The sequence below is a fragment of the Myodes glareolus genome, chromosome 7 (genome assembly GCF_982192425.1).
Source record: "Myodes glareolus chromosome 7, mMyoGla1.1, whole genome shotgun sequence".
NCBI lineage: Eukaryota > Metazoa > Chordata > Mammalia > Rodentia > Cricetidae > Myodes > Myodes glareolus.
This window is the reverse complement of record NC_142032.1, coordinates 37,195,475-37,222,183: the sequence shown is the minus strand read 5'-3', so window position 1 is coordinate 37,222,183 and position 26,709 is coordinate 37,195,475. Positions and strand designations below refer to the sequence as shown.

Genomic DNA, 26,709 nt, shown 5'->3' with positions numbered 1-26,709 from the left:
CAGATCGCCTGATGGCCAGTCAACAGCAACAGTGGTTTTCTGACAATCTCATGGAGCAGAAACCCAAGTCGACTCTTAAGACTTGAAGGAAAGATGGTTTACCCAATGTCTTCGAAGTCAGGAACCTTCTTTCAGAAATATTTGCTTACTCCTCTTCCCGTAGCCACATACACAAACGCCCTCCACTAAACCACGGTCCCTCCTGATACCTACATGCAGAAATACTGGATATCAGGTACAAAACACCTCAGCATCCTTCTCAGGAGGCAAACACAAAATCCACACAGGAGAGGGTGTTTGACCTTCTCTAAACCAGCAGTTCTCAGCCCATGGGTTGCAACCCCTTTGGGGAGGTCAAACAACCCTTTCATAGGGGTCACACCGCAGATATTTAAATTATGATCCATAACAGTACCAAAATTCCAGTTATAAAGTAGCAAGGAAAATAATTCTATGGTTGGGGGTCACTGCAATATGAGGAACTGTGTTCAAGGATCGCAGCATTAGGAAGGCTGAGGACCACTGCTCTAAATATCCTAGTAGTGAGCTCACCACTCCTCTCATTTACCAAGCCATGCAGCCGACCATCCTGAGCTGAAGTCCGGCTTGGGGCAGATTTGAATTATTAACTAGAAAGTGACTGTGTCATCTCCTCTCACATGACGTCACACATGACATGGGCTTCAGTTCTCACCTGCCATTATTAAATGCCAACTAATGAACATGAAAACCACAAATCAAGCACAGTTTATTACACCCAGATAGGGTCCTCAGGCATCCCTCACTTTCTTCTTATCACTTGGGCTATATTTCCTCATATCCGAGTAGTAGCATCACTAAATTTATGTTGGTACAAAAGTCAAAAGAGGCCTCTTGGCAGAGCGCAGAAATCTTTCAGAATTGTGTGTATCAATGCGTGGTGTTCTGCAAACCACTTTTCCAAAATATTAAGTACCAAAAAGTGAAGAAATGTCACTCATTTGTTTAATAAGTATATACCAAAAACATGTACTGTGCCAATTTATGAAGGAAAAAATACAGTGTTTGTAGTTCCAGTTACTACAGCGACGTAAAATCCATGAAGTTAAGTCTCCTACTTTGCTATAAGGCGGAGGGATTACGACACTAAAGATTCGCGGCGAAGGGAAAGCTAGACTCCAGACTTAAAAGGAAAAGAACGAGCTAAGCAACAGGCAAAGACAGCACACTTCGCGCAGGGAAGCCCCTGGAAGGGCACCGAAGAGGCCATGGACGAGCGCAACTGTAAGCAGCCCATGTGTAGAAGGCTGAAGATGTCATAACAGGGTGTGGGTGGGATCCCCTTATAAAGGCACGAGAGGCCGCCAGTCCATTTTCAGAAAGGAGAGAGGTGTGATTTTGTGCTTTAGGACAAGGTCCTTGGGAGAATCCAGACTAGGATGAAGAGGAGCAGGAGATCAGTTTATCCATTATCTCAGTAGCAGAAGGAAGAAGGCGCTTGGGAACCAGAAGCAATAAAGGCAAGACTGGAAAGGAGAGACTGAGTCAGAAACACAACGGGACACTCAGGCTTACCACTGTGGTCTGCGGTGGAGCAGCCAATTAGAGAAAACACAAATATTGGATTTGTTTAAGTGATAAGAAATAAGCCCTGCAGGCTAGACCAGCACTTTGCCCAGCATGTGCAAGGCCCTATGCTTGAGCACCGGCACCAAAAATTAATTTATGTAAGAAACCAATTCTTAAAAAAGGAAAGGTTTTCTCAATGGACCAATTATGAAAAGATGGGTATGACCAACTTCTCTGTCTGAGTCTGAGGTCCCCCAAAGGAGAGAAACTGGAAGTATTGGAGCAAGTTGAAAGATCCAGAAGGGCTGGTGTGCCGGTTGCCCTGATGATACTTTGGTTGCCCCCTCCCATTCCTTGATCCCCACTTCACTTAGTGTCCTGCTCTCCTTCCTAAGAGGAACCCCCAGTTCCCTTCTGGGTTAATCAATAGGAGGCACCAGCAGGAGACTGGGGGTCAGAGGGCAAAGATCCTTATCTCTCCCTCCCTGGAGTTCAGCCCCCCTCTGACAGCTGGCTCTACAGCTCCAGAGCCCAAGTGGAGGTTTCACTGATCCTTGCTTGCCCTTGACCCCCCCCCCCCAGTCCTAAGGGATCCTCATTGCTACTCACATTGGCCTCCTTGTTCTTTTCTGGACTTGGGAGGTTTCCTTAACTTCATTTATATCTCCCAAGACTATTAGATTCTTTGGTAAGCCTCTTGTTTTTTAGGTGAAATTTTAATAATGTGTATGCAAATATGTTTGTATGGGGGTATAGGCATGTGAGTGGAGGGCAAAAGAAGGCATCAGATTCCCTGGAGCTCGAGCTATAGGCAGTTGAGAACTGACCAATGTGGTTGCTGAACCCGGGGATCTCCACAAGAGCATCTCATTTGAGAGCACTGTCTCTTTCTTTCCTTCATCCTGAGGGACGAGAAGCGTTTCACGGCAATCTATGATAAAGGCTTTCTCAAATTTTCTCTCTGCTGTCTCAGTACAGAAGACAAAGCCATATTTATCTGCCGAGGCAAAATGCTTCCATCATTCTGATGCAAAGGCAACGTATGGCAGCTGAGCGATCAGGCCCTAACTCTTCCCTGTGCTTCTCCTTGCCGTGTACATCATGACTGACGCAGGAGATGAAGGAGCACAGAGCTGTGGATGTGACAGGGGTCAAGGTCACCATACATCAGTAGAAACTTGCATACTTGCAGGATTAACACTGTCTGAATTCCAGGAACCAGCTGAGCATGATCAAGATAAGCTACAGTCCGTATTTTAGACTGGGGGTTGGCAGCAAACCACGGTAAACCACAGCCTCGGGGGTAAGTGGTTTCATATGCATTGTATGGGACTTCTCATCCTAGCCTGCAGCCAGGCCTGCGCTGAATGCGTCTGATGGCCCACAACCTATCGGTGACCTCAGAGAGTCTTTCTGTAACAACCCTCTCTAAGCAAGACGGCCCCTCCTCACCAAGTTTTGAGTGTACCAATTTCACATCCCAATACCTTATATTACAATTTGTGGTCTATGTTTTCGCTTTACATGTTATTTTCCGCGTTTCCTGTTAGATAGTGAGTTCTGCCAGAGGAGGGGACCACATCTAGGGCATAGAAAGTGCTTAGGAAACATTCTCTAGTGATACTAAATACACAGGTGGCACCCAAAGTAAAGAAAAGGTTGAAGGGCGCTAATGGGTCACTAGCCCGTATGGACATTTGTGGCCTTGTTTGTAGTCAAAACATGGTTCTCATAGCTGGGTCCTCTGGATGCCTTCAAGGAGAATTCCACTCTAGTGAGTAGAGCTTGAGGCTGCATGTTTGACTTGCTTTATACAGCCTTCGGCACAGTCCCAAGCACAGATGGGAGCTTCATAAATATTACTGAGTGATGATGACACCAAGAATTATTTAATACCTCCATGTGGGTGGAGACGGACCTTGGGCCACAAATATATTTTGAATGTGCGTTGCTTCTCAAGTCATCTGTACCAGAGTGTTTTCAACAACGTAACTCATCTGTGCCACAAATCAGACACATTGAGATGACAGAGTTCCCAAAGAATGCCACTTTCCAAACGGAAACTTTAATATTCAGGAGTAAATGCAATCTTCGCTTTGGTGACACTGTGAGAATAGAAATCAGGGACAACAAAAGTCTCTTTTGGGGAAGCACCAGTTTTATCTGTGAATGGTGAAAATTTGGATAATTCCTCAGTTCCAGAGATGCCCACCCATTCTGAAGTACCGGGAGTTATGTAGGCCTTCGGATAAAGTTCAAGCATTCAACTGTTACCCTGGCATTTGTGGATACAATCCCACAGTTCTGTTCATTTAAAATAATATTAATAAGTCATTTGAGAAACCACAAGAAGACAGACTTTTGAACTGCATTTGTTCGCCGGGAAGAAAGAGGCGTATAAAGTGTCCATCACGGGGATCCAGAGGGAGCGACCCAGCAGATCAAATACCCAAAACAAATCAGCACGTCAGAGCCTCACGGAATTCTGAATCCCAACCAGCAAGCATGAATAATCCTTTGAAACGGTCCCTCACATATCAGAACAGGCCCTTTGTGCATCCCTAGGCAAGGCCTCTGGTTTCTGACTGAAGGGAGGTTTTCTTGGTAAAGTGGATGAAGGGCAATCAAGAGCTACTGGGACATTTCCACAAGAAAAGAGGACAAACGGTTTCCGTTGTCAGAATGAAACTTCCCACTCCTGGCCATGGCTACCTCACAGGAGAGCTGGGCAATGTTTTTAGGGATATTGGCTGGGTCTCTCTGGATCCCTGAGAAGCTGCAACAGTAACCTGCATCAAAAGACACGGGGTCAAATCCTGCCAGTTTCTGGTTAGCTGTGGGACCCAGTACAAGGCTCTTAACTTTCCTGGTGACTGGATAATATGAAGAGAGGAATAACTGGCACAATTTCCTCCAAAACTATTGCCAATTTAAGTAAGCTATATAAAAATTCTGCCTAAATTATAAAATCAGGTTTAAGTAGAATCCTGTAACATCAAATAAGTTGCATAGTGCCCAGGATCCTTTCCTTGGCCACCTGTGCCATATGACATTCACATGTACACATAAATAAAAATAAAAAATAATAAAATTCTTTAAAAAAATTATTCCACGTACAACAGGATCAAAATATGGAAACAAACAAATTTAATAAAAACCATGAAACATCTGCATGAAAAATCAAGTTTGTATGGAAGAGAAATCACAGGAAACCTATTTAGAAATTCATCCACATATTAGAAGATCCAACATTATTAAAATGTAATCCTCCTCAAATGGCTTCATAGATTCAACAGGATCGCAATCAAGGTCCCAAACGGTTCTGGTGTGAACTGACACATCAATTCTAAAATGTATGCAGTAATGGAAAAAGCCTAGTAAATATTATGCATTAGCTAGACAAAGAATGAAAATTATTGGATGGTTGAAATCAGTGTAGCATCTATGTAAAAGTCAGTAAAATAGATGGAATAGGATAAAGAGTCCAGGTAGATCTACATATACATATGATCAGTCGAATTTTAACAAAGAAATCAATCCTATTCAGTGGAAAGAAAAAATTCCTCCAATACTTAGAGGCGGGGCCACAGAATATGGAGGAAAATGATCCTCTTTGTTACCCCACAGTACACATTAAAATGAACTAGAAATGGAAAGCACAAATGTAAATGCTAGGACTGTAGTTATCCACAGGAAAAACACAGGGGAAATATCTTTCTGCTCTAAAGAATGTTGTGCCGCAATTTCCTCCGAGAACCATCCATCTTGGAGGGAATCTCATTAAGGTCAGGAAGTAAGTCAGGCAGTGGTGGCACACGTCTTTAATCCCAGCCCTTTGGAGACAGAGGCAGGGGGGATCTTTGTGAGTTTGAGGCCTGCCTGGCCCAAGGAAGTAAACAACTGAAGGGCTTCAGGAAGCCCCTGAAACTGGCCAGGTACACTAGGGTCCTCTTTCCCCACACATATCTAAGCTGTAAGGACTGTTGAGAGACTGAGATAAGGCGGACCCCTTGGGTGAAGCTCATACCAGTGAGCTACCCGAAGAGGCTCAGACCATCTCAGGAGCTGGAAAGGACACTCGCCAACCTTTCGAGCTGCTGCAGGCTGTGCAGTGCTCCAGAGCTCCAACTCTGATGAGCTGTCACCCATGCTGAAGGGAGGGTTTGGTGATGCAACCGTCTTGGAGGCACTTCTGCTCCTGGGAGGAACCCCTTTCCCCAAATTCCTTTAAGCAACACCAAGAAAACTTGGTTCACCAAGTTGGAATTTGCTGGTATCCTTCAGTTCCTTATCTGGGGTGAGTAGATGCTGGCTCGTGTCTCCCAGGAAGAGTATCACACAACAAGAGTAAACAAATATTCCTCATAGACGTCAAAAGCATTTATAGTAACAATATAATTAGTGAAGCATAAGAAAAAAATTAGCGAACTGGATTTCATAAAAATTTAGAAGCTTTGCCCATCCAAAAACACTAATTAGAAAATGAAAAGTGGATACAATTCAGTCAGTAAAGCACTTGCCTTGGATTTAATTCCCAAAATCCAGATTAGATAGCCGGGTATGGTGGCAGACTGGTGATCCCAGCCCCGGGGAGGCAGAGACACACAGATCCCTCAACCATGTGATGATTTCCAGGCCAGTGAGAGACCCTATCTCATAACTGAAATGTGACCAACATCTGAGGAATGATATGTGCGGTTGACTCCCAGCCTCCATATGCCCACGCACGTGAGCGTGCACACACACACACACACACACACACACACACACACACACACACAGAGCGGAGACAAGCTACAGGCAGGGAAAAAATAGGCAATACTATATTTGACAAAAGTCTGATCCAACAAATATGAGAAAAAAAATCAGTAACAAAAACCATAGTAACCCTACTGTAAGTACATGCAAACACCCTTTCATGAATATATAATGAAAGAACGTAACAAGTAGCTGAGAAGTATATGATATAATTCAAAATCATCAATTATTGGATGGTGAAAATTTAAACTATGATAAAATGGTATCTAGCACACAATAGCATGTCTTAAGTTAAAAGTCTATCCCGACCCCCAAATATTGGTGAGGATATGAAGCAACCACAAACTCCCACGCTGCTGAGAAACATGTAAGAGAGAAAACAGTTTGTGTGCTTTCTGGATGTACAGCTACCCTAAAATCAACATTTATTCTTAGACATTTACCCAGGAGTAATTGAAATGTGTCAACAACAAAACCTTTAAATAGCTTCCAGCTACAGAGAGCCCAGATGTCTATCAATGAGAAACTGGAAAAAACAAAGGTGAGAGCCTCACTTATTAATAATACACTGCATGACAGGGAGAGACGTGCCTCTGGCATAGGCAACGATAAGGATAAATCAAAAACAAGGAGGATGACACGGCAGAGGATCCCACTGTGTCTAGTTGAAACAGGCAGGCCTCGATGGTGATATAAATTACGGCAAGGCTGTAGAGACCGGAAGAGCTGGGGAAATGGGGGGAGCTATGGGAATAACCCACACCTTTATTCGAGTGTTGGTTAAGCGCATGCTTACACTCTCAAAACTCATTGATTTAAACTCTCAAATGTATAAACTTCACAGTATACAACTTTTACTTTAGGAATGATTGAACAAATAACACCACAAGAAAATAATCTGGAAGGTGGAATTCTATAGGACAACTGACCAGATCTCTCTAAAGTCACTGCCAAAGGGCAAAGGTTTTGCTAGATAAAGAAAGACCACAGGACATAACCAGACCTGATGGATGGGATGGGATTTTTTTTTAGCATATTATTCTTTTAGTGTCTTTTTTAAAATTGATTTTTATTGAGCTCTACATTTTTCTCTGCTCCCCTTCCTGCCTCTCCCCTCCCCCTTCAACCCTCGGACAAGGTCCCCATGCTCCCAATTTACTCAGGAGATCTTGTCTTTTTCTACTTCCCATGTAGATTAGATCTATGTAAGTCTCTCTTAGTGTCCTCATTGTTGTCTAAGTTCTCTGGGATTGTGGTTTATAGGCTGCTTTTCTTTGCTTTATGTTTTAAAACCACCTATGAGTGAGTACATGAGATAATTTTCATGGGATGTGGTCTTACTGCAGGAAAACAAACCTTCAAAATGTTTTTGGGGATGTTCAAGGAGAATCTAAATATAAAGTTGGTTTCAAATGATTAAGAAAAACTTTAATAAAAGAAAATTAAAGATTAGAAATTGATAAGAAAAAAAGCACAGTAGTGCGGACTTTCTAGTCTTTTCAGTACTATGTATCATTCACAGATATTGTGTATATTGTCTTACACATTTTAATTATATCTGTACAATACATACACAGAACAAGACTCGGGACAGTTAAAAATCCACCTATCGCCACGGGTAACTCTGAGAATGGTATGCCACTTCTGTCTTCTCATTTGTCAGTGTTTCTAACTTCTCCAGTGCACATGCTCTACTCCCTTAATACTGAAAACATCGGATGCAGGAACAAGAATGTAGCTCACTGGCAGAGTGCATCTAGCATGTCCGAGGCTCTGGGTTTGAGCAAATCCAGGTCCCACTAACAAGGGCCTCCAGAGTGGGCCTCCTGTTGGGTGCTCTCTGCCCACCGTCTCTTCGTTCTTACAACCTGTGATGTAGCATCCCTGCTTCTACTCACTTATGAACGTGAAAGCCGAGTCTTGTATATAATATGATCTGACCTCAAGATCCATGCTTTTTTCATTTTACTCATATATTCCCTCAGGTTGGGGAAGACTACACAGTTATGAGCTATTCACTATGTTTCAATTAAATGCATATGGATGAACAAAACAAGATTAAATGATACAAGCCAACAACAAAGAAACCCATAGAAGAGGATTCTACTTATGTGACTTTTGGAACAAGTAAGTGCCTATGATGGCAGGAAGCGTGACCTTGATAGGGGAGTTCAGCCAATCACATTCTGTTTGTGGGGCGTGTCGCCTTTAGGCTAAAGCTTGCCTATAAACCTGGCAAGTGCGCTTCTGCTAGCTCTCTCGCCTGGCTCCTGCGCCCGGACGGATCGTTTGGATTCTGGTGTAAGCTGGTGTAAGTCTTACTTCTGTTTATTAAAGATGTATATTTTGTATTAAGATAGTCTGGGGACTTTTCATTACCGATCGCCCTGCGGCATCATGACCTCATCCATACCTCCCCACAATCTATGTAAGGATGGCACTGTTAGCATCCCCATATTACAGATAAGAAAAGACATAGAAATCAAACAAGAAAGAAGAATCCAGCTCCGGCCACCTGCTTCTCACACTGCTGCACCACACCATATCCCTAAGTCCCCAGGCTGTCACCCTGCTTGCAGTGGAGCAGGGAGAATGAGTGCCAGCTACCAACAAAGGTCCATCACACGGTGTCACAGTAGCATCTTTGCTTACCTGTCCAGAGCCATGCTGGTTGGCATACTCCTCCCGAACCCTCGAACCCCGATCTGACGGAAATACGGAATGCAAGAGAGGTTGGCGGCGATGACAGCAAGGGAGTCCGAGGGACTCACAAAGAAGCCATTTTGGCCAAGAATCATATAACGGTCCTGTGGGAAGGAATGTGTGAAAATTAATAGGGAGAAGCATCTGTTCTTCATACCCAGTTCCCATCACCAGCGCAAGCCACTTTCCTGCTGTTTAAACAACCTAAAACAATTTGATAGACCAAAAGATGCATGGGAACCCATATAAATTCCTTAGGGGCCCAGAGTCCTGGTAGAGCTGAAATGTGTTCCACCTGCCGAGATGTGGGCACAGCTACTCCATGCCTCTGTGGCCTCCACAGCCTTAGCCCCTCTCCTCCCCCACATAGACTGGAGAACTGTAGCAACTGATGAATAGCTGCCTCTTTCGTATGAGGCTTTCAACAAAGCTAGCAATGAACGGAAACTGATTGCCTGACTATTTTTTTAAAGAAATAATTTCTCAAGAACATACATCAATCTGAAACTGAGAAAAGCTAAGGCTGGTTCGTGGTGCTCTCTAGCCCTGAACAGCAGAGCAGAGACACGTCCCACGCACGTGCACTCCAGACTCTCTGGCCTCTGGTACGTCTTCCATCACATGGGGAGCAGGTCGCAGACTGGGAGCCCTCCCCCTTACCCCATCAGCATCAAATGCAGCTCCAAATCCATACTCTCCTCCTTTCATGGCTTCCAGGAGGGTGGTTGCATATGTCAGGTTTGGGTCTGGGTGCTGCCCTCCGAAGTCTTCCAGTGGGACACAGTTTATAGCCGAGTTGGCTGGGGCCCCCAGTTCATCACACAGAACTTTTCTCACATAGGGTCCCATAACTACAAAAAGATAGAAGAGAATGTAAAATCACCTGGGGGGAGTGCTCTTCCCTAGGTATTTTCTTCTGGTTAGAAAAAGACAAAAATAACTCACTTAATAGCCCGGAAGAAGAAAAGAAATTATACTGTCATTTTTTAGGACACAACATAGAATAATAATCCTATCAATTATCACGTATTGAGCATCTACCACGTGTCAGGGACTCTGTTAAGCAGAGAAAGGATGTCAATCATCCAACGAGGTGAATTTTTTTTCCTTGTGGTTTTCTAAAACACTGCCTTACGGATATCAACTCTATAATAATGATTTATTACCTGCTGGTTTTCATGTAGTAAGCACTTCAACTGAGTATATCAAAAGCACTAAGGGGCACAGGTAATTCTCTCTGCACAACTGTTGTAGCATTGCCAAGTTAAGTGTCAAAATCTCAGAAGCTTCATAGAAAACAGAGGACCCCTTGCAAAACAACGAATGCAATGCAGTAAGAGCCATTGTGTGGACCAGGGGACCTAGCATTGAACCCTAATGTTAAGAACTGAAAGGATCTGATTAAATTAAAGAGGGTGAGGTGTCCGAGTCTTACATTCCTGGGCCTTTATCTAATAGTGAGACAAGCCAAATCTGCAGATGAGTGAAGAGGTGAGACAAAAGGGGGAGCTATCTAGTGGGGCTCCACGACTTAGAAAAGCAATACCTAAAGTGAGACTTCCTAGAGAAAGCAGTCTTTTGAGTAGGGCTTGAAGGAAGAATACGGACTTGAAAGGGATGGTAGACAAACCATGATACATCAAGATAGCGGGATACTGCTCAGCGGAAACAAAGAGCAAGAAGAGCCACACGCACCATGAGCATCATTTTAAAGAACAGTGCTGAATGCAATGTGAAGCAAAAGACTCCGGAATTTATTCTCCCGTTAATATCCCCTTCTAGAAAAGGCAAAACAAGGAAAGTAGAAGAAAGATAACTGGCTGCCAGGGGCTGCTGAGAGCGATAGAGAGTTGACCATAGAAGTTCAGTAAGATGCCCATAGTCTTCAAAAAATGAACAATTAATAAAAAGTTGTGTGTTTGTGCTATTCAAAACAAGGCAATGAATACTTTTAAAATTCACTAGAGGAACTAAAAAAGGTTGACACTGGAAAGTAGGGTATTGACTGCAGAAAGGCGTTGGGCACCCATGTTTTTCATAATTTATTCAGTTGTTTGAATTACAGAAGATAACATTTTAAAGTCAATAAATAGGTAGTCTGAATCTATTCCACACTCACATGGTACAGTCCCAAATCTACTTGTTCAATTTTTGTTTTCATTTACATCAAAAGAAAGTAACTGGAGTCCTGAAATTTTCTAGAACATTCCACATAACTGGACACATAGCGGTCTCCTTAATCGTTCTCTGCCTCTGCTCTCAGAAAGGCACAAGCTCACCTCCATGCATGGCATCAACTCGGATCTTCAGCTGGCTAGGCCCAGTCAGCAAACTCTTGATGGCATTAAAGTCAAAGATGGTCCGAAGCAGGTTGAGATAGATGTCAACGGGGTCCACGATCTCCACTGAGGCCGGGAAGAAGGGAGGGAATGTCAGTGAGCCTATCTGGAAATCATCTTTCGGGGCACGAAAAATTTACTACCCTAAGGGTGCAAAATGCTGATCCAAATCCCATCTAACTGTGTGCTACGTGGGCAGGGAAGAGTCCATTTACAAACAAAGACTCAAATCACAGCACAGCCAAAGTGTGACATACTCCAGATAAGTAATGGTACAAAGACTATTCTCCTTTCTTCTTGCAAGGGAAAATTAACCACTAGAAGAATTTAGGATACAAATATGGTCATCCCTGGCCACACCTCCCCAGCGCCTTCCTCCCCCAGCTGCACATACACCATTGCTAACAAGCATCCCACATGTGAGGTGGTCTTTCCTGTGAGTTTACCCAAGAATGACTCAGCTGGTGGGAAACACATAAAGAAGCTGTGGCCTCAGCTGTGGCCCTCATTTTCCAAGTGCTGTTATACACACTGGATCCAAGCACAGAGCTGGTGATGTGGGGTGAATTCTGACTTTGCAGAAACCCTCTCTCACACCCAGCTCACGACCTAACTTCCAGGGGAATGTCAAACACCTGCCGCTCCACAGGAAACACAATAGCTCTCCAGTGTGTTACTGGGAATCCCCCCGCAAACCTTTTTATTTAATTAGTGAAACCCATTACACAGAACTTGGCACCGCTTTCAAAGATCTACCTGGACATAGTTAGTGCTCAGAAAGTACTCTTCCTAGGAAAAGTAAATACTTGAGTTTGGGGGAATTAAACTTTTGTCTAGAAGAAAAATCTTTTTAGATTTGTAGCTACATCTCTTTATCTCTTTTTGTGTCTGTGCTCACACACGTGTGCCTGAGTATGGGGGGAGTGTACACACACATTTGGTTGGGTATGTGCACGAATGCAGGTAGCCGCAGATGCCAGAGGCATTGGATCCCTTGAAGCTGGAGTTATGGATAGTTATGAACTGCCTGGCTGCTGGGAACTAAACTTGGTTCTCTGGGAGAATAGCAGATGCTCATAGCTAGTAAGCCATTTTTCCAGCTAACTATAATTAAATTTTTAAAGTTATACATCTATTACCTTTCAATGTCTATGGAGCTGAAATACTTAGGCCTACATTAAAGATGTTATCAATGAATAATTTTTCAGTACATCCAGGTTCAATATTTAATATGTGATATAAATTACTCTTTATCTGTCTATAAAAGCATATCTCAAAATATTTCCCTTAATTTAACTTCATTTAAATTATATATTTAATTTATATATAACATATTATATATAAATATAATATATATATATTAAATATATTAAATATATTTAATTTATATTCATTTAAAGGAAATGAATATTTCCCTTCATTTAAACTGAAATATGAATATCCACTCAAATTTAATTACTTTTTAAGGAGCACAGACTATATTTAATCATCCTCTGAAACGAGGAGAATATTAATTCAGAAAATAATTAAAAACCACTGTCTGTAAACTATACATCTGAAAATGCTTGATATTTTGCTTCAAATGCTTCAGACATTTTACTTACTCTATAACATAAGATATTTTTGGAAATTTCGTTCTGGTTTTTCAACTCTTGAAAGATTTACCTAAAGATATTTGATAGTCACAAGGGACAGTTCAAGGAAGCAAGGCATTCAGAAAAATCACATACTCTTATTATCAATACATGCTTTTGGCACCACTAGATGAGACACCAAGGACAATTTGATTTCAATTAATTCAGGCTTTGCTCATCACGTAAAACAGTAAGAATATAGCACATAAATTACCTCAAAGGATTATCTCCAAATTACTTTGGGGGAAACAGAGGAACATCCACCTACTTCTAGACATTCCCCAGCGCTTTACAGAAACCACCCAAGGAACAATGTGGCTGCAGTAATGAGTTCCCCAAAGACTCAAGTCTCAGAAAGTATAAAATCATAAATATACCCTAAACAATTAAAATGCATATGACTTCTTCCTGATGTTAATGTTTGATAGTTCTCATCTCTCTTATGGCCTTAGTCTTTTTAATCATATATAGTCAGACATATTTACATTATGTTGTTAGATATAACATAATTGTAATTACCTAGAAAATCCATGAGTACATTTTTTTATATGTGCATCTCTAACTAGATCAATAAAAATACACTTTTCAGTCAGGTGGTAGTAGTGCACACCTTTATTCCAGCACTTGGGAGGTAGAGGCAGGTAGAGGCCAGCCTGGTTTATAGATTGAGTTCCAGGACTACCAGAGCTACATAGAGAAATCCTGTCTTGAAAAAAGAAAAAGGTAGACACTTTTCACTGGTGCAATAGTGGCATGGAGGTTACAGTGATAACCAATTGCTTTTGCATTGGATTTGAGGTCTGCTCTGTAGGACAGAATTAATATCTGATACTATAAACCTAGTCAAAATTCATAATCTAGGAGATCATAGGCTCTAGGGGGAAATATACTACTGTTATCTTGCTAAATTGAAATGCTACCAACTGCCAAATATTTATATTTATATTTATACCCACAGATTAGTGCTGCTTTCAATGTTGTCTCCAGAAGCTTCTTCTGCAGTGAAAAATAGTTAATGTAAAACTCATAACTGGTACAATTGCTGATAAGTAATTATTGAGTGCTCAACCCTAAATAGGACATTTTTATCAGTCCTCTTCCCTCTCAAGGTACAGAGGAGGGAACATAGAGAATATAAGAGCTAGAGGATGTGGAAGAGAGCTGTTGAATACTGTCTTCTATGTATAGCATTGCCATTGTACTTAAGTGTCGCCAGAGGTTTCTGCCTCAACCAGTCCTACAGCCATTCAGTCCCAAAGAAACATATAGAGGCCTACACTAATTATAAACTGGTTGGCCTATTAGTTAAGGCTTATTATTAACTAACTCTTACATCTTAAATTAACCCATAATTCTTGTCTGTGTTAGCCACATAGCTTAGTACCTTTTCAGTAACGAATTCTCATCTTGCTTCCTTTGTATCTGGGTGACAATTGTCTTTCCTCTTCCCCAGAATTCCCCTATTCTGGTCACTGTGCCTATACTTCCTGCCTGACTGCTGGTCAATCAGTGTTTTATTAAAAAAAATACAAATGACAAATCTTTACAGGGCACAAGACCTGTACATTGTACATTTACAGGGTACATTGTCCCACAGTACTTAAGAATTCACTGCATCTATAGTTACTCATGCAAGATCAAAGAAACAAGATCAATCAACAGGGAAGCATAAAGTAGCCTCAGTGGATGAAAAATAAACAAGACCAACAAAACAATACCAAAAGAGAAGAGAACATAAAGACCAAAGGAGGGCAGATATGTTGGGGCAAAGGGTGAAACATGTGGGAGTGCTTGGAGGTGTTACGATCAAGATAAATTGTTTACATGTGTGAAAATATTGAAGAATAAATAAATGATACTATATTTTTTAAAGTGGGCACTGTTTTCTTCTAGTGACTATTACATGACTTTCAGTAAATTCTCCCTATCTGAACAAATGATCAACTCAAAACTCTCCCAGAAAGTCTTGGTATCAGTAGCCCAGTGCTATTACCACCACCCAGTCTATCTTAAGGTTTCTATGACTTTAAAAATCATGTGCCTCGGTTGGGAGGGTAAATCCAGAAGAACTGATGAGGAGGAGGATGGGGTGGATGAATATGATCAAAGTGCATTGTATGGATTATATGCATTGTATTAATTCTTAAAGAATTAATAATATTATATTTTTAAAAATCGCATGCTAATGACAGTTCATCTTTTCAGTCTAGTTGAATTTTTGGAAGATGAGGACACCACTGCGACACAAACTGCGCCCAATCTTGTAGAGGCCCTAGAAGGACAACATATGGTGGCTTTATTGTTTCCTACATGCCTTCTATACAATTTTAACTGATACAAGGGTAAGGTCAGCATATTCATGGCGTGAATGTTGCTACAGTATTCATAATGAATGGGTAAAACAACAAATTGTGCTCTTAGTTCTTCAAAAGTTTCACTCATTCTGGTTGTCTTTCTTTCTTTCCTTCCTTCCTTCCATCCCTCCCTCCCTCCCTTCTTTCTCCTTTCTTTCTTTCTTCCTTTCTTTCTTTCTTTCTTTCTTTCTCAGACAAGGTCTCTCTCTGCAGCCTTGGCTGGTTTCCAACTTATGACCATGATCCTGCTTCCTTAGTCTCCCAAGTTCTGTGGTTATATTGTGTGCCACTGTGCCAGGCTTGGGTATTTAATTCTTGAACCACTTACTAAATACATTTGACAATTATTGAATTTCTTTTCAAAATCTCTGGACACAGTGCTTGGTATAGAGCAGGTAGTCAACCATGATGTGTATAGTTAAGCAGAACTGCATGACTTTGGTCTGGCAAAGAAACTCCAACCTTCCACGGGAAGTTTAATGACCCGCTGACTTTTTAGCTCTTAACTTAAAGTTTCCCACATTTTCACCTTAATTGCTTAGAACTTATTCAAAGACAAGTTTGGCAATCCACAGTCTATTCCTCCTATACTATGATGGAGTCAGCTACAAACCCTTTCCTATGTGGAAAACGATACGGTTTGGATAGTGGCTTTTAAAAGTATCAAAATGTAAAGACAGATTTCTCCAGTCTCTTTCCTCATTGCATCTACTTTCTAACCACTCACCAAGGCCTCTCTCAGATGACTAATTCAGTATTTTCACCAGAATCCTTCCTACAGAAACCACTGATCACCAACAAGGACTGCCCCAGCTTCATGCACTCCTAGACTCCATCATATGCGCCCCTCCTGGAAAGCTGCCCCACGCATTGAATTTTTCTGACGTCTTCAAACTATCCATTACCTCTGAATGGTTTGAACTTGTTTTCCAGGTCAAACTCTTGTCTTCCTAGTCGAGACAAGTCGATTCGAAGGTCAGGACATATGGCATATTCCTCAATTGTTTTGCTGATCTGGTAGATTTTGTCTGAGACAACATCTGGCGCAGGACCTAAAATGTGACATCCAAAGTGTGCTTATTTTAAAGCCCTCGGAATCTCAATCAGAGAAACATTATCGGCCTCCTACACCAGAGAGAAGAGACTCATCTGGTCTCTACACAATGAACAAAGACCCACAGCTCAATTAGACCAGGTATTTCCTAGGTTATATTCATTCACCATGGAGGATACTTGATCAGCCCTGCCTGTTTGTTTTAATCTCCTTCTAAGCAATGACACATATAGTCTAAAAAGAGTTTTGCACCTGCTGGGGATACCCGGTTATGTAATCAGCTTTCTTCGGGCTGTGACACACAAACAGGACATGCCTTCCACAGGCGTGAAGACTTCCAGATCTCAGCCACTGCTCCCCAAGTGCACCTGAAAAGAATCATTTCTGCCTCTCACAATTGTCTCATTCACATGTGAGCTTTTCCAGAGAAGTCAATTGTTTTCTCCAGCACAACTAAGCTTGAAAATGAGGGGTAACTAAAAATACTTGATTTATTTCCTCAGAAGGTCAAGTTGGCAACCGTGGTAGAGAAAGATTTTAAAATGAGTTGGCTATGAAATCAGTTGTTGGTTTCCTCCTCTTTTAAAACACATGTATCTTCACACAAGGCTTCATTGGGTTTTGTTTGATATTGGAGAATGTTAGGGGTTGAATAAATAAATATACTGAATAGTCTTAAATATAAAAGTCAGCTAGGTAGTTTTGAGTGTGCATCATAGCTGATGACTACATTATAACTCCCTACTGGACAGAGATTGTATCTAGATTCATCTCATTTCCTGCTCCATAGGACTATACTATCTAATACAATGACCAGTCACCATATTTAGCAACTGAGTACCGGAACTATCACTAGTCAAGCTGAAATTATAAATTGCTACAATTGTAAAGTGTATATCAAAATTTTAAGTTAGTACAAACAACCATATAACAGGTGATATTAACATTTTACATTTATATATTGAAATATTTGAATATAATATGTTAAATAAATTATATTACCTAGACATTCTCTTTTGCATTTTTAATACAGCTATTAAAAAATTTTAAATAATATATATGGCTGATAATACATTTGTATTGAACAAAGTTACCTTCTTAGAATAAGAAACAATAACTATAAGAAGGAATGGCAATAGCCCCACTCCAGCAGGTAGGGCAGAAGGCAGCCTCATTGGTTACTTCAACCGCTATCTTGCATGGGATGAGTGAAAATCGCAAACAAATACACAGAAGGGCTTGGGAGATGAATCAATCAGTAATGTTCTTTCCTTACAATCATGAAGACCTGAGCTTGGATCCTCAGCAATCACATAAAGTAAAAAGGCAGGCACGGCAATTTATGCCTATAACCCTAGTGCTGGGGACAAGGATAGAAAAATAGAATTCTAGGAGCTCACTGGCACGCTAGTTTAGCCAATCAGTGAACTCCTAGTTCAGTAAGAGAGATCTTGTCTCAAAAGACAAGGTGGACAATGACAGAGGAAGTCACCTGATGTTAACCTCTGGTCTTCACATATACGTATAACTACACACACATTCATATGTAGGTACAGACATACACACACACACACACACACACACACAAGGAAATGCAAATCCTTTTTCTTTTGTCATGTAAAAAATGCTTTTAAATTATTTTTTTTTATTATTTTTAATTGTGTGTGCATGGTGTGTGTGTGTGTGTGTGTGTGTGTGTGTGTGTGTGTGTGTGTGTGTGTGTGTAGGTATATTCACATGAGTGCAAGTGTCCACAGAGGCCAGGGGTATTGGATCCACTGGAGCTGGAGTTACAGGCAATTGTGAATCATGTGACATGTGTGCTGGAAATCAGACTTGGATCCTGTCTCAAAGTGGGGAGGGGGGAAGAGATGGGGAACTTAGGTCATTTAGTTAGTTTTCGTTTGTCTTTTAAATAAATTTTATTATGTATATTTAAGGTTTTCAACATGACTTTTGTGGGAGATATATATATATATATATATATATATATATATATATATATATCTTCCAGAAATATCTTCTGTCCCTTCCTTTTCATATTTTCATAAAGCTTCAAAGAGTCAATTACAGGCAACAAGGAGGTGGCTCTATTCTGTACTCATTCACTCTACATATTTTAATTGAAGATATCAATTTATTTACATTCTAGGGCATTACTCATAAGCACCACCCCCCCACATTTAGAGCTAGCTGACTGCTCTCTGATTGTTTCCTAGGCTATTTGTTATTGTCTTCCACTTTTTGTGTCTACTTTTGTGACTTGGTGATTTTCTATACTATTAAGTTTTGATTACTTCCTGAGGTATAGACCTGAGGTATAGACATGTTCTAGCTTTTCCTTGTAATGTGTGTGTGTGTGTGTTTAACATTTAACATGACTTGTTTAGGAATAGTTTATTCTTTAAATAATGTGCAAAATGGCTACATGGAAAGAAAAATAATAAATTCTTCTTTGCAATGTAGCTTATGCTCCCATATGCAAATATGTTTGATATTCTAGATTAAAAGAGACTGAAGAGTCTTAGCAAACAAATGTACAGTTCTGAGATGCATCTTTTTTTAATGAAATAGCTGTAAATAACATTTTGATAGTCACTGCGAGGAAAGGCAGCTGGAGATTAGATTTCAAATGGTGTTATAGGATTAGTGCTACTTTTGTTAGGTATGTGTGATGACTAATCTTTATTGCCTACTCAACTGGATTTGGAGTCAATTAGGAGACACACCTATTGAGGTGGTTTCCACAGAGGTTTAATTGAGGAGGGAAGGTTCACCCCGAGTGTGGGTGGCACCATTCTGTGGGCTGAGGCTTCACAATGGAGGCACCAGCTTTTCCTCCCTTCCCCCCACGTTTTCTCTTCCCACATTAGCAGCCTTGCTACACCTTCCCTTCCATGATAGACTGTATCCCCTCAAACTGTGAGCCAAAACCAACCCTTGCATCCTTCCTCAAGTTGCTTCACATCAGGAGTTCATCACAAGAAAAGCAAATAGCCCAACATGTTACTCTAGTTGTGTGGAAATGTGTCTTTTCTTTTAAGAAATGAACACAAAAGTATTTAGGTACAGAATGTCTTCATGCTGAATTTTGCCTTAAAATACCTCAGGGGTTAAAATGATTACTGAAATGAGGAAAGCCCAGCAATGGGTACCTGGAGTCCATTTATTACTCTCCCTACTTTTTGGCACATTCTGTTTTTAAAGGAGTTCATCTCACCGCTCACCAGGACTCCAGAGTGTACATTTCTATAAATTTAAAAATAATTTAAATAACTCTATGTATGTAGTGAGAAAAAATATATATATATGTATATTCTAACTTTAAAATCCAGAGTCCTCCTGTATCGGTTAAGAATCAGTCTTTCACCTAGCTGACACACACAGGAGATCCATAGATAGCCCTGAGCATCCAAGAGACCATGTGTTACTTCCTTGGGAGCACATCGCCTTGGGTCCCTCACTGAATTTTTCTGAGCTGATTTCTCTCCACTTTGCCTACTTACCATCATAGAGTATAATAATACATGAGGAAAGAAATCAGGTAAGGCATATTCAGAGCCACATACCTCCATTAGCAACATTAAACTTCACTCCAAACTCTCCCCCTGGTCCTCCAGGACAGTGGCTGGCCGTGAGGATGATTCCACCAGCTGCCTTGATCTTCCTGATAATGCAGGAGACTGCGGGTGTTGACAAGATGCCATTCTGCCCAATAATCAGCCGTCCAATCTAAACCATCCGGGAAAAACAAATCAGCCCAAGGTTCATGGAAGTAAAGGCATTTCAACCAAGCTCTTTTAAGGGGTAACCAATCTCCTATGTAAATGAATTGAGCAGGTTTTATGTTAGGAAAGTTGAATAAAAGGAATTCCAGCATTGTCTGTCCTACCCAAAGTCTCCTAGTACGTTTGAGCTGCTGATACCTAGTTGTCCACTAGTAACCAATAAGTACTTAAGGACCACTGATCTCTGGTGGTTTGAAATATCTACTTTTGATGACCCACAGGTTTGCTAAGCCCACATAAATTCTCAGTTTGTTTCTGACTCAGGAACTATAATGGTGAAGGTGTTAGAAAGGACAAAGAAAAAGAAAAGGACTGCTTCCTACTTCTCTCGCCTTTCCTGTGTGATACTTGAATCTTGATTGCCACATTGATGTGATTTAGAGTTACCATGGAAACAAATCTCCAGGTATTTCTTGAGGGATGATCTAAATGAGGCTAGCTGAGGGAGGAAGCCCTGCCTTAAATGTCTACACCATTTTATGGGCTGTGGGAGGAAGCCCTGTCTTAAATGTCTGCACCATTCTATGGGCTGTGGTCTTGTACCAGATGAAAAGATGAGGAGCAGCATACATAACTCTCTGCTTCCTGTTTGCACACGCAGTGTGACCAGTCACAACCCACTCTTGAGGCCACGCCTTTGGGTTCTTCTCAAATGTGTGAGAGAGACACCATGATAGCCCTATGAAAGGCAGTATTCACAGTCCCTACCTTGAATTGTTTTCTATTTATCCTGAAAACATTTCCTGTCTCATATAGTATCACCTAATAGTTTCCATATTATTTATCTGCCCACTGTGTATAACCCCCAAGAACTACTTATTTCACTGTTTTTAAATAACATAGAACAAACCTGCCAGACAGTAACTGTGTCGCAAATATCTGTGAATAGCAGTCAATATCTGTGAATTTGCTAGCATTGAAACTAATGAATAAAATACCAGGAGAGATGGCTCAAAGGTTCAGAGCACTGACAATTCTTCCAGAGGACCTGGGTTCAACTCCCAGCACTCACATGGTGACTCACAACTGTAGCATGTAGGGCCGGCTTGTTGGGGTTTCTGTCCCACCCGGTACCCCACAGCCGGCATATCCCAAAGAAAATCACACGGAGGACTCCATAAGATTATAAACTGATTGGCCCATTAGGTCAGGTTACTTATTAGCTCTTATAACTTATGTTACCCCATTATCCTTATCTACTTTAGCCACACGGCTCAGTACCTTTCTCAGCTGGGCAAGTTACATGCTGCCTCTTTGGTGGTCTGCGCAGGAATGGCAGAGGAAGCTTCCTGCTTTCCAGAATTCTCCTGTTCTCATTGCATCACCTCTACTTCCTGTCTGGTTTTCCTGCCTATACTTCCTGCCTGGCCAATCAGCGTTTTATTAAAATACATGATTGACAGAATACAGATAATTCTTCCACACCACACAACCATCTATAATGAGACTTGGTGCCCTCTTCTGACATGCAGGCAGAACACTGTATACATACATAAAGAAAGAAAGAAAAGAAAAATACATTGGGAAAGGGGAAGATGGCAGATGATACCCATGAGGGTAATGGTTACCTTTGTCAACTTGACACAATCTAGAACCACCTAGAAAGTCTCAATAAGATGTTGATTATACTGAATTGACCTATGGGCATCCCTGTGGGGGAACTGTCTTAATTACCAGATAAGGGAAGGCCTAGCCCACTGTGGGCAGCACCATTCCCTAGGCAAGATCCTGAACTGTGTAAGACAGGAGAAACCAAGGTGAGAAGAATCAAGCAAGCATGTATGTATTCATTTCTCTCTGTTCTTGACTGTGGGTAAGATGTGACTATCTGTTTAAAGTGTCTGGCTTGACTTCCTTACAATGATGGGTTGTCGCTGGAACTGTACATGGCTTTTGTTGGGGTATTTTATCACAGTCACAGAAAAGAAACTAGGACACACAGACAGCTAGACTGCAGTGGAGGGGAGGGGTGGCAGGGATACTTGGACATAAGCTATCCTAATAGAAGAATGGAAGAAGAAAAACTAATCTAAGTAGCAAAGATAGGAAACTTAGGAAAGCAGAGGAGGTGCAAAAATCCAGGGTGCACTCTAAAGGACTCAGCCTCAGCTGTGAACGCTCTCCTCCCAGCGCTAGTCAGGGCAACAGCAGGGTTTGAAGCACAGTTTCAGACAAGGTGTGAATCCCATATTTTCAGCAATAGAACATTTAAGAGCACTGAGGACAGGTGATAAAAGCCACATCAAAGGCAGTTGCACTGGCAGAGGATGCTGGGAAATCTTCTCTTCCCAACACTGGACCAGAGCAGTGGCAAGAAGTCATTATGAAGGTAATGGGAAAGGGTACAGATAATCAAAATATATTAAAACTTGTATATAAATGCCATAATTAAATATGTTAAATCTATTCATTATTCATAAATGAGATAATAAATAATATTTATTAAACAATACTAATCAACTTTGAAATGAAAATTAAAAGACTCCCACTGTGCATACTCACTCTGGGAATTCAGGGAAACATAGGATATTTGAAGGAATCTTATACACTAAGGAGACAGACAAACATGTCCATGAGGCCCCAGGAAAGAATAGACCATAGTAGAGCAGTAAGTGAATAAGGACCAGGAACATACTAGATACTGCCAAAACAACAAGAATTTAATTCACTGCGTAATGATGAATGGAACAAGTCACAATTGCAAAATGATATAAACGAAACATTGACATAACCAATTCTATAACACAAGGATAAATAATATTTGACGTAATAGTACAGACTGACCTCAATACAGTTATGGGGGTGACTTTAATGTCACTCTCACCAGCTGACAGGGCACCCAGACCGCCAAGAAACAGCCAAGTTAAATAACTCTGATGAGGTCAAAAGGGCTTAATAGACATCTACAGACTATTCTACCCAAATACTGCAGCACGTACATTCTTCTCAGCAAGCCATGGAGACTTCTCCAGAAAAGACCATATTTTAGAACACAAATATCAACAAATATAAGAAATCTGAAGTAATTTCTTCTACCTAATCACAATGTCATACACTAGGTATCAAAAGTAAGAGATCATAGAATGTACAAGCCCATGGAGATCAAATGACATGGTACTGAATGATGAACAGGTCCTCAAGAAAATTATGAGCAGATTTTTAAAATTCTTAAAACCAAAGAACACAACATACCAGAGTATATGGTGTATGATATAAAGGAAGTTTAGAGCTATAAATATCTACTTTTTAAAAAAATTAATAAAAAGATCAGAAAATAAACAAAAATATCTTAATGATGAACTCCAATGTCCTAGAAAAATAGAAACAGGACAAAATAAGTAGATGAAAAGAAATCCTAAGATAACAGTAGAAAATAAATGATTAACAGACTATACAAAGAATCAAAGAAACAAAGAGTTGATTCTCTGATGAGATAAATATGGTTGCTAAACTCCTAAGTAAACTGAGACAGACAGACAGACCAACAGAGACAGAAACAAAGAAAAAGCCCAAATTAAATCTTAGGAACATGCACACCAAGAAAGAAATCAGTAATTCAATCCATTTTACGAGAGCTTCAGAAAACTGAGTTAAGCTCAGTGGTGGTGCACGCCTTTAGTTCCGGCGCTTGGGGGGCAGAGGCAGGCGGATTGGCCTGTGAGTTTGAGGCCAGCCTGGTCTACAGAGCAAATGCCAGGACAGGCTCCAAAGCTACACAAAGAAACCGTGTCTCGAAAAACAAAAATAAAAACCCTAAGTTAAAAGGCTAGGAGTAAACTACCTACTGAGGAAAGGAAAGATTGTTATGATGAAAATTTTAAAGCACTGAAAAGGTAATTTGAGGAAGTCACCATTGATAAGCGGCAGTGGCTGTTATTAAAATCTATTTAACGCAGTCTCCACTGAAGTTCCAATGACATTCTTCGCAGAAATAGGAAGGTACTCCTAAAATTCATGTGGAAACACAAGGAACCACAAACAGCCTTAAAAAAAAAAAGAAGAATGCTCGAGGTATCGCCACACCCAACTTCATGTTACATGAACCACAGAACCACAGGAACAAAAATAGCAGGGAACTGGTACAAAAATTGCCACATGCTCGAAAGAACAAATGGAAGACCCAGGCATATACCTCCACATGGTACAGCCTCCTGAGTTTTGACAAAAGTCTCAATAAATAGCGCTGGGGAAAGTGGGTATCAATGTATGCAGAAACAAGAAACTAGATCCCTACCTCTCACCCTGGAAGGAGACTGACAGGACATGGGGAGGGGAGATGTGGGGGACAATAAGGTCAAAGTGCACAATATACTTGAGAGAAACTGTCTTTGTGAAACCAGGACTGTGTACAATGACTAAAAACCAACACGAGAGGGAGGGAGAGAATGGGAGAGAAGCAGGAAGAATAGGGGAAAGACATTGAGTAGGGAGGAGAGCAGAGGATGAAGACCAGGTTAGAAGCTATCCGGGTCTATTTCAGCTAAAGGTTTCCTAAACTGGGCAGAGACTGTGGAAATAGAGAGTTGCCCAGTTTGTGAAAGGTTTCTAATGGACAGAACATGCAATCGGGATGAAGTATGGAAGGGAGATGCTGTGGCAGTTAGTCTCCACACAGCCTCCAGGGGGGCTTGTTTCTGACAATGGTGCCTCTGTTCTGTTCCCAAACAGTGCCAATGAAGACGATCAATACAATCCCACCAGCTACTTCCACAGTGGGACTGAGAATGATGCCAGCACTCTTGGCTTGCTCTCTTGGACTGCTGATTCGTGAAGCCTCTGGCAGTGCTGTGTTCTGAAGACTTCAAGGCCCCTGCAGAGAGGCCTCTGTGCAGAGAAACCACTGCCTTCCATCAGCAACCCGCACCACGTGGCAGCCTCCAGAGTAAGTCACTTGCAGGAGATCCTCAGGCCTCTACTGAGTCTTCATATGACAAAACTCCTACCAGTACCTGACAACAACCTCATGAGAATCCCCAGGCAGAGTGATACGCCTCCTGTCTGACCAAAGCCAAAGAGAGTGAATCCATACTATTATATAAGCCAGCAGGTTATGCTCAGTTTTTAATCAGTAAGTAAGACTTTGGCTCTGCAGAGGCAGGAAGGAATAATGCCTGGTTTTCTACTATTAATAACTCAATGCACAGTAGTATTACTGACCATGACAGGGAGGACAGAGGATGGTAGAGGCATCTCATTATTATTCGGGGCCACAACAAAGCATCTTCCATACACTCCCACTAAAATTCTCACTGTCGTTCAACTCACGGGAATGACATTATCTACTATGACATTACTGATTACCTGCCATGAAGCAAGCAGTGTGCAAACAGGGACACACACAACCGCTACCCTCCAAGATATCTGTAAAGTGCTAATGATGTCCATTCGTAACTGTCTGTCATCCCCATAGCTTGGACGTATTTTGAAAGAAGTAAGTTTTTAACTGGTCGACCGAAGGCTGAGGTAGAGCTCAGTGACCGAGCATTTGCTGAGTATGCCTCATGAAGTCGTGGAGTTCATCCCTGACACAATTAAGCTAACTAGTTAATGAATAAGTTAATAAAACTGGAAAAGGTATAATCATGTAGATATGTCTTGTGGTACATTTATTTTAAAACAAAAATTTGAAAACAATCTTATCCAGCAGTGAAGAACCAATTAGACAAAATAATGCAAAAAAATTACAGAATACTACTTAGCTATATAAAAGTAATGAGTTCTTAATTGCCCAGATGTGGCAAACATAGTTAGCAGCCCTCCAAAGTTCAGTAGAGGGCCACAGGAGAGTCACAGACACTAGAAGTGAGCTTCTGTTCTAGTTAGGTTTCTGCTGCTGGGATAAAGCTGTGACCAAAACCAACCTAAGGGGAAAAGGGGTTATCTCAGCTTACAACTAGGAACTTTCCTTCACTGAAGGAAGTCAGGGCAGGAACTCAAGGCAGGAACCTGGAGTCAGGAGCTGAAATGGAGGCCTTGGAGAAATGGTGCTTACTGGCTGTTCCTCTTTATTATATGACTCATGCCCACCCGACAAAGGGATGGCACTGCCCTTAGTAGGCTGGGCCCTACTACATCAATTAGCAATAAGGGGAAAGTCTCCGCCGATACCTCCACAGGCCAATCCGAGGGAGGCAATTCTTCTGTTGACATTCTCTCTTCCTAGGAGAGCCTAGCTTGTGTCAAGGTGACCAAAACTACTCAGTACAATAATCAAGGTGTGAGGGCCCATTCTATGAGTCCCCAACAGACTCTTTCCCTATCCACTCCTGTCTTAGTCCAAGAACTCATGAGGAAAGTGACCACACTGGTAAAGATGTATGGATGAGCTCAGAAACCTGAGTTTCTGTTCAGCTAGCTTGACCCGCCCTCCTCTCCTGCCGACTGTCCCATCTGCCAACGGTAAAGATCAACCCCAAGCTCAATACGTCTGCATTCCCCTGAGGTGGTCATCCAGACAGTGGACTCACTCATCCGGGGCAGTTCCAGGATGGAAGGTCAGCATATTACACTAACATGGACACACAGAGGGGA

At 41.4% G+C, this 26,709-nt stretch overlaps 1 protein-coding gene across 1 annotated transcript in view; it reads right to left on the bottom strand.

Moving 5' to 3' along the window:
* Positions 1-26,709, bottom strand: part of Pgm5 (phosphoglucomutase 5) — a 167,183-nt gene that overhangs the window by 125,565 nt on the left and 14,909 nt on the right. The window contains exons 2-6 of the mRNA XM_087908023.1: positions 19,960-20,122; positions 16,242-16,388; positions 11,289-11,414; positions 9,670-9,860; positions 8,959-9,113 (exon numbers count right to left, since the gene is read on the bottom strand). Coding sequence (XP_087764149.1) covers positions 8,959-9,113; positions 9,670-9,860; positions 11,289-11,414; positions 16,242-16,388; positions 19,960-20,122 — 782 coding nt within the window. The remainder of the gene's footprint in view (positions 1-8,958; positions 9,114-9,669; positions 9,861-11,288; positions 11,415-16,241; positions 16,389-19,959; positions 20,123-26,709) is intronic.